A 9,444-nucleotide genomic window follows, 5' to 3' on the forward strand; every position below is an offset into this window, starting at 1 on the left:
AGAAGGGAGGGGGGAGAGAGAAGGGAGGAACGGGAGGTCGAGAGGGGGGGCAAGGTCAAGGGGGGAGGTACCTAGACCAAGATAGGGAGAGCTAGTAAAGGCGTGGAGCCTTGGTATTAGTTATGACTATACCCTCCGATCCGAGGATGGGGGGGTACCACCTATTGGGGGTATGTGGATAGGACGAAGCAAGAGAAGAGAATCTCGGGGAGATGCCGTCTCTTGCGTCGGACCATGTGGACCAAAAGAGGTTATACAACAGTAGATAATAACAGTAAAATAGAACAAAACAATTCAAAAACAGAAACAAAAACATAAACGTGATGCCCAAGGAGCAGCCAAGTGCATGGAGCGCGGGGAGGGGGACAACCAAGCACCAGCAAGGGCTCTCAAGCCCAACATAACTGATAGCAAGCAGCTATAAGGCACAGGTGGGATCCATGGATCAGTGCATCCGGGGAAACACGCCAGCCCCCCATACCTCCACGAGCACCCCCTTTTTTTGTTTTTTTTTTGTTTGTTTGCCCCCTACCGGGGCCAGGGAGGGCAGGGGATCTAAAGGTCCCCCAGCCCTCTCGCTCCCCAGGCAGCGGGCAAACAATAATGGGAAGGTCTCTTGTACGTGTGCGTAGGTGCACGTCAGAGGGAGCAGGAACACGGGCACTGGGCCTCGAGGAGCAGACGGCATATAGAGACCAGGGTCAGGCCCCTAGCATTCTCATTGACCAATTCAATGCGGTGGGTGAGATCGTGGAGTTCCTTCTTTAAGGCCGCAACTATAGAGGAGGCCATATGATCGAGGTCCCTTTTAGTGGGCAGCTGCGGCAGCCGGCCCTGTAGGCCGCTCTCCCCCTGTGTATCCAGGCTCAGCATGCATGCCGACAGAGAGGGCTGGGTGGGGAGTCTGGGCGTGCTGTGTCCTGTGAGGTGCTCGTCAGCCTCGGGCAGTCTGGGTCTCGGGGCTCTCCCTGATCAGGGAACGGGTGTGCTGTGCTGCGTCCCAATTTCTTTCCCGAGAGGAGGCCGGCCGCTGATGAACGGGTAAGCGCCATCTTGGATGCAGGCGAGGCCGCGGGAATCGGCGTCTGGCGGGCAAAAAAATCATAGAGGGAGGCAGTTCTGAAGTCGCCGTGGGTCCTCGGCTCCTTGGGCATGGAGGAATTGTAGGGCAAAGAGTCCGCTAAATCGTCGGTCCGGCACATTGGTGGCAGAGCTCTCCCAAAGCGTGTGCTCACGGCTCCATGTCCAAGCCACGCCCCCCTGCTAGGGAGATTTAACCCATTTTGTCTCCATTACAGAAAAAAAAAAGAAAATCCAACATTTTAAAACTGTCACAGGGCGTAAGAAATTATCTTCTAATAGGGAAACCGATTTTAAAGACAACTATCTAAAAGGGGAGATCTCCTCTTACTTCCTGCTGTGCCTCTGGGACAGGAAGTGAAGGGAAATCTCCATTATGGGACAAAGCCAGCAAATACAAAACAGCAGAACCTATTAACCCCCCTCCCCTGCAGTTTACTAATCAGTAAATACTCTGTAACTATACATAAACCGGTACTACAAGCAACAAGTTGATTCTAATTCTCTTTTCTTGTGCTGATCTCGCTTTGTTCATTTGAATGCGACTTTCTCTACCCAGAAATGACAGGCTGGCTGTCACACACATTAAATGACACATTAAAGTCAAACAGGAATGAATTCTGTAAATGTTGTGTACATATGCAGTGGATTAAGTAAAACAAAAGCATCACATCACCACGCCTGTTACTGGATGGATCTGAAGAATACACTTAGTTTATGAGTAACAAAATCTATAAAACATTCCCACACAGAAATCCTATGCATTGATATATACAGCATCATGTGTGTGGATATCAATGTCCATAACTGATCAGCATGTGAAAAACAAAGAAATGGGAATGATCTAAGGGACGGGTTTCAAAACACATTTTATGAAAGAAGATCTCCAGGTCATTTTTTTATTAACACTTGTAGTGGAGCTAACCCCCTCACTGCAAGGGTTAACTGCTCATTTTTGTCTACGGTTAAAAATAACAAAAGTCACCTGATCCTTGGAGGCTCTGACTGCGTCCCCTAAAGTCTGTCTCCTCCTACACTGCACTGATCTTAGTCCCTTGGCGCCCTCAAATCTATACACAGTATAGAACGTGATGATTTATGGAACCTTAGAATGCTGCAACAGAGGGGGAGATGCACTCCAGGGGCCGTTCTAAGGCCCCGTTCACACCAGGGCGGCAGCGTTTCAGCGTGGTTTCCGCATGACTTTTGAAAGGCTGTTTCTGTGCGTTTTTAATCGTGTTCCAGAGGTGAAATGCAATTAAAATGCCCAAAAACGCAATAGTCATCGCGTTTCCATTGAAATGTACACGGAAAACGTGCCGATCAGTAGTAGCTAAGGGAGCATGTTGGGCGACAGGCTTTTCGGATTGCCAGGATCCGCGCGCTTGCATGAACGGTCCCCAGAGGAATGTATGGGATTGTTCATGTAGGCGTTTCAGCGCGACCGAAACGACCTGGTGTGAACGGGGCCCGAGAGCAAGCCAGCTCGGACAATCAGCAGAGTATAACTTTGTTATTTTCAGCCCTAGACCAAAACGATTCCCCACTGCAAGGGTTAATAAAAAATGACCTGGACCTCCTATTTGAATCATGGTACAGTAAACTTAAATGTAAACCCCAGCCCAAAAATATCCCACAATGTAATTAAAATGTTGTGACAACTGCTGCTGCTACAACTGAACAGCAGCATACATCAAAGAGGTAACGGGTCTCTATGGTCATAACTAAAAATACATCTGTATTTCCATATTAAAATTCCACAAGTTCTATCCCCACTCCTAATAATCATATTGGATGTAGAAGTTTGTAAACTTACTTATTGAAGATGCCCATAGGTTGTGCTTCCTCAATGCAGCGGCACAATTGTACTCAGCCGTGTGCATATGCTCTTCCTTGTGTCACTACTCTAAGTAAGCTTACGGTCTGAGCTAGAACTCAACTTCTGAACAATGTAACATTATTATTGCTTGCAGAAAGCAATGTGTTATGGGATATGTAGTCTTGAGACATCTAGACTGCATCACATCAAGCAGCAGGGAAAGAGACACAAAGCACACTCGGAATCCAGGAAGCTGTTGGCAGTGATGGGCAGACAGAAGGCAGCACTCACTACATTAACCAGTTGACATCCGCTGTGTTAAACCCCCTTCCCAATTTTTTCAAGTAATCCTTGATTGCATTATCAAACTAGGCTATAGTATAAATTCCTATTACAATGCTGATGGTATAACAGGATAGTGTATGATGTGACTTTGCAACTCCTTTAAGGCAATCAAAGACAAAGGCAAAATGCTGGCAACATAGTGAAGCTCAAAGAACGTCAACACGGATGTCAAAACTTTGCAATATGAATATATGTCAGCATACAATATGGATAAGTATGACACCGCAGGAAATACTCCAGAGACAGATGAAAATCTGATATGGAGATAGAACATGAAATGAGGAGCAAGTGCGCTGTATTGTATTTCACTCATATCGGTACAATTGGCAATAAAAAATGAAGCATTGGCTTACTGAGACTCCATGTCCAGTAATTGAGCAATGAAAATAGAAGCAGCCATAGACTACAATGGTATCAGCACAATAATAACCTTTAGACTTTGAGTATCCAAATGTCAGTTGCATGTACAGTAAATAGCTCTGTAGAAAATGCATATTCCAAGAAGAAAAGTTAGGCTTTGACATGGAGGTGAAACAGCAACACAGGCACCTGTGAAGCATATGGTACATGCAGGCACCTTCTACAGATGAGAACTTGCCATTTGGGAACTGACTGATATAGTAAAAGCACCATTCCATAGTATAGCTCCATACCACCATTCCAGAAAATCCCTCAGAAAGTCTTCAGTATTGTTCCCATCCAGGGACATAGCGGTCTCAGAGAATGTCAATTTTGCCCCAACCCCCCATACACCAGGTTTCTACCAGAATGTTTCATTCCCCTCAGTGTTTCCCCACCATCTGCAAACCACAGTGGGGTTTAACATTTAACTCGCGAATACCATGTGATTCATTCAAAATGTATTTTGATAATCGTCCCATTTACAGTTCTTTTCATACACTTAGTTCATATTTACCTGAAATATCCAGTGGCAGACAAGCTAATTGACTGCAAAAATGCCTCTTTTACCTGAAACAAAAATCAAAACTATAAATGACAAATTGACAAAAAATAAATCTCCATTTTCTGGCGACAGGCATTGCATGATACCTCCATTTATTATATAAACAGGTGTAGTGATGGCAGAGTCTCAAACCCCACCACTGCTGTCAGAATGTGACATGTCACACTCAGCCTTACCCTGCGGGACAACAATCTAAGCATCCACAGACTGTCACTGGGGTGGTTAACCCCGCGATTAACCCTTCATGCTAGTTGCCACCACATGTTTTAGTGTAAACCCGCACTGCGTACAGTATCTTCTCTAGCAATTCTGACATTTAAGAAATGTCTGTGACACTCACTGATAACGGAGTTTACAATATGGCAGCTTTCTTTAAGGACACGGGGAATCTTTAAATTCCGATTAGAACATTTTAGAGATTTCGTTTGCCTGGCCTTTGGTTTTGGTAGAATCCAAGGCATTGCACAGTAAGTCTAATCTGAAGTATAAAAGTCATCTATTCTCATGAACGAACCTTAGCAATTCATCATAATTTTGGTGGTAAATTGAGATGAAAGGGTTAAAAGGTATGTGCTGATGGGTGTTAAAGGGTTTTATTATATTTCGGCGGACACTTCCTCAAGGCCAGATTTTCTAAATGCATCAATATTTCCTGATGACCATGTGTTACAGTCCAACAACCAACATATTATTGCACAGAATGAAATCAGGATTTCATAAAGACCAAGTATTATAAAAACTGGAGGCACACATCACCTAGGAGATGCCCGATGACCAATCTGCCTTCTGAACATTATAGCATAGGCATACTTGGTACCTACTTGAATGTTATTTTCTTTCACATTTGGGTAGACACTTGTTATGAATGTAGTGTGTGTTCGCATATCAGTATGTATGGAAAATGAATAAGTTTTTTGTACTGGCATTAAAAAAAAAAACATGGACTAGTATATGTATTTCTGGAATGTTATAACAACTATTTTGCAATAGGACTTTGTTAAAAGTCTCTAGCTTAATGCTGACAGCCAATTAGCCATTTACAACAGAGTTCAATAACTGGCTGCACAGATCCTGGCCGACCAGGATTTACTGTATGATACTGCTAGAAATTTTACAACCTTCTGCTAACAGAGTTTAAGATGGCCTGCTTTGTGCTTGAAGCTGACTTGGGAATTTGGGGTTCATCAGATATAATTATCATCACATGTGTCATTGAGCCTGCAAGAACACAGCCTTTGTTACACTAAACCCTTCCCACAACAAATACTTTAACCACTTGGTGACCGGGGGGGTTTAGACCCCCTTCCTGGCCAGGCCATTTTTCAGTGTTCAGCGCTGCGGTACTTTGACTGACATTTATTCCGTCATGCAACGCTGTACTGAAATGAATTTTATACCATTTTTTGGGGACAGATAGAGCTTTCTTTTGGTGGTATTTATTCACCACTACGGGTTTTTTTTTTTACTGTATAAATAAAAGAATTACAGAAAATGTTGAAAGAAAACCTGTTCTCCCTACGTTATGTTATAAAACATTTATTATTACCCAATTTTTTGGTAAAATATGAAAGAGGGAGTCACGTCGGGTAAATAGACACCAAACATGTCAAGCTTTAAAATTGTGCGCACCCATTAAATCGCAAAAAACTCCCATACTCAAAATTGACCATAGCCGACGCTTCAAAAGCTTTTACCGCTCATCAGTTTAGTGTTATCAGTGATTGATGACCCCAGAATTATTGCTCTCACTGACGTTGGCGTCGATATGTAACATGTGCGGCGCAATGGATGTAATCAGCGTTTTCGCAAGTAGGCGGGCTTGACGCATGTTTGCGTGTGCATGTGGGGGCGGGGGGACTTTAATTTCTTTTTTTTTATTGCTTTGATTTTTGTGATTATTTTTTTTTGTAAAAAATTTTTTGAAACCTTTTTTTTTTCACTGAACTTTATTGCCATCACATAGGGAGCAAGCAATCTCCCTATGTGATAGCCAATTTGCAGTGACAGGTCCTCTTTATGGAGACATCAGGGGTCTTAAGACCCCCAGAGAAGCTGATGAAGCAGAGACCTCCTTCACCGGCTTCTCTCCGGTTTCTGTACCAGAGAGAGTGACACTGAATGCAGGCAGTGATGTAATACACATCACTGCCTGCATTCAGAAGAGGAGATCCAACGGAGCTCGTGTACTGAGCTCCGTTTGGATCTTCGGCCACAGAGCTGTTGTGCTGTTCCCGGGCTCACACCGCGAACAGCGGAGCCCGGGATCGCTGTGAGGTTTTTACTGCTGTCTGTATCCTCATTAGAAAGATTTAATCTCACTTCCTGTCCTTGAGACAACAGGAAGTGAAAGGAAATCTACCCCTAGGAAGGGAAATTCACTCCTGTAAGAGTGATCATGGCAAAAAGGTGTTTCCACTGAAGCTTTATCACCAATCCTTGTTTCCACGACAACCCAAAATTTTCAAAATCCAATTGTCACAGAGACAGAAAGTGAGGGGAAATCTTCTGAACATGGGCACACACAGCAAAACAAACATTACAGGAGGTAAACCCTTCCCTCCAAAACAACAACAACAATTGTTAGAGTTAGACAAAATGTACCAGTTCCAACTTACATACAAATTCAACTTAAGAACAAACCTACAGTCCCTATCTTGTTCGTAACCTGGGGACTGCCTGTATAAGCAGTAAAACTGACAAGTACTAAGATATATGTGTTGTCTGTCAGTCTTTCACATTATAAATAGACGATAAAATATGGACTTAAACAACTATAAGAATGACAGTTCTGTGTGTTTAAACATATTACATTTATCAAGACATAAGAATCTAGAAACTTCTCAAGTTCTGAAGTTTCATAAAATACTGTCAGTTAGCTCAGCTACCCAGTACCATCTAGTGGTGCTGCAGAGTACTGACATTGTAGACTGAATTGTGCAGAAGATAAACTGTCTTATTCAAAAAATATTCAAATCATTGAAGCAGAGTGTTTAAAACACTTCTCTTGTGGTACCAGTGAATACAAAATTGTGTTGCTCAGTGCTGCCAAAGAAAAATGTACAATGTGTTGTTGCACAGAAGAAAAAAGTAAAGGCTACATCAGCAATGCCCAGCAAATGACTAAAGTATTACAAGGTTTCTATACAAATTATTACTTATGAAAAGGTATACTGGAAATAAGAGAATCATTTGGCTCTTCTTGCCCCCTTATCTTTGACTGTCAGCAGTTGGTGTTTGAGTACTAAATTATGTTTAGCTTAACTAGAGGAATAATATAAAATGAACATGCTTTAAAGTGGACCTTTACCCCCTTTGGACTAAAAATCACATCAGCATACAGTTCTGCATGCTGATATGAAATCATATTACATTCATTAGCTAAACAAACCGTCTTATTTTACTTACAATTTATTGTATTCTACTTCCTGGCCCACTTTGGCACAAATGATGTTATGTGCCCAAGCATTGCATCCTGGGAAGGTTACATCTGCAGAGCATTGTTGGGAAATCTCATCTGTAGTCTCATAAGATCTCAGGGAAAGGCATTTTCCTCCCCTGAGATGATGTGCATGGTCACATGTCCTAGTCACATGTGCGATAGTTCCAGGAAGTAAAGGGAGATCTAGTTACCTGGCCTTAGTTTAAATGGCCACTGTCAGATGACCGGGAAGAAAAGATAAATAAGGTATGCAAAAAATAAAAAGCTGTCAATTATCTAGCATGTGTTTGTAGATTGTCATTACTAAACATTTCTAAAGGTGTATTTGTTGTTATTTTGAAGATATGGGTAAATGTCCTCTTTAAGTGATGCTTATTATTATTAATAATAATAATAATAATAATAAGTTCACCTAGGTCTGCAGGGAAAAATAAACTACAGAATATTCCCCTTTCTTATGGCTTCAAAAAACTTTAAAAGGACAGGTCTAAAATACTCACATTACACATTAAATCTAAACCAGAAAAATGTGTCAATATCTTGGACAGCTAATTCAGAATTATATGTTTTACTTAACTGGAACTTTGCATTTATACCTGAGCTGTGCCTAAGTGTGCTTGTGCGTGCTCTGAGTACATTTGTTTGTTTGTCCTGTGTGTGGACAAATGTGTATGTGTTTGCTGTGACTGTGTGAATGCACTCCATTTTCTGTGTGCTGTAAGGCTGGGTTCACACCTGAGCGTTACTATAGGCGCGTTTTCAGCTCGTTTTTAGCACGTTTTATAGTTCAGTGAAACACGCGTTTGACGCTCGTTCTGTCACCTCCCTGGCAGTATGATTTTTTTTTCCTTTTTTGCTCTTTCTTTTTTTTTTAACTTTCAAACTTCCCGCCGGTTCCGCCACCATGCGACGCAGACCCTCCAAAGGGACGGAACCCGGAAGACGGCAGCGGCCGGAAGACACAGCGGGGATCGCGGACAAGGTAAGACCTACGCTGTATTCCCGAGTGTGGCTCGGGGTTACCGCTTTGTTAACCCCGAGCCACACTTGGGAATATCAATGGATACGCGCTGCAATCGGCCCCTACGTGCGAAAAAGAAGCTCGTGGGAACCATGCCCATAGGGATTGATTGGATTTCACTTCTTGAGCGTTTTTCAACGATTCGATCAGCGCTGAAAAACGCCCAGGTGTGAACCCTGCCTAAGAGAGGAAGGCCCACAGCCATGACATCCAAGTCATGCAATAAGGCTATAACCTTTGTTCTTTGGATAAACGTGTATCACACTGTTGTGCATGGGCCATGAGGATGTAGAGCTGAATATGTGCAGGAACTCTTTAGTGCTGCTGACAAGAAGCAATAAGCATTCTTCTCTTTTTTTGTATTATATAAGATGTTTAGAGCTACGTGTAGGTAAATAAGCAGTAGGAGGATGCTAGATTAGGAAAACACTAAACATTACAGCAACACTTACCCAGTCTTTCCATGAACCTTTAGGATTAGCCTCTTTAATGGGTTCCAGACGTTTAATAAGAGTTTCACAAGCACTCTGTAAAAGAGGAAGAAAAGACTGAGCAAACGAAGAGAAACACTGACGCTAATTTATCGGTCTAAAGATGGCCCTTGCGGGGCTGAATGAGAAAAAAACTCTCAGTTCACCGATCCACACTAACAGCATGGATGGAGGAATCTTCCCATTCCCCCCACAGTCTGGTCTATTGTACTTTGACAGTGGAGGGTGTTTTGCTGTAAAAATACCCAAACAGTGATTGCAGCTGATTGGCTTGGGAAAGGGGGG

At 42.7% G+C, this 9,444-nt stretch overlaps 1 protein-coding gene across 1 annotated transcript in view; it reads right to left on the reverse strand.

Moving 5' to 3' along the window:
- The window catches only part of LOC108799584 (aldehyde oxidase-like), a 30,266-nt gene that overhangs the window by 11,872 nt on the left and 8,950 nt on the right, over window positions 1–9,444 (reverse strand). Inside the window, exons 8-9 of the mRNA XM_018571465.1 lie at window positions 9,121–9,195; window positions 4,161–4,213 (exon numbers count right to left, since the gene is read on the reverse strand). Of these exons, the coding sequence (XP_018426967.1) occupies window positions 4,161–4,213; window positions 9,121–9,195 (128 nt within the window). The remainder of the gene's footprint in view (window positions 1–4,160; window positions 4,214–9,120; window positions 9,196–9,444) is intronic.

The sequence above is a fragment of the Nanorana parkeri genome, unplaced genomic scaffold, assembly GCF_000935625.1.
Source record: "Nanorana parkeri isolate BGI_ZX_2015 unplaced genomic scaffold, ASM93562v1 scaffold1763, whole genome shotgun sequence".
Classification (NCBI taxonomy): Eukaryota; Metazoa; Chordata; class Amphibia; order Anura; family Dicroglossidae; genus Nanorana; species Nanorana parkeri.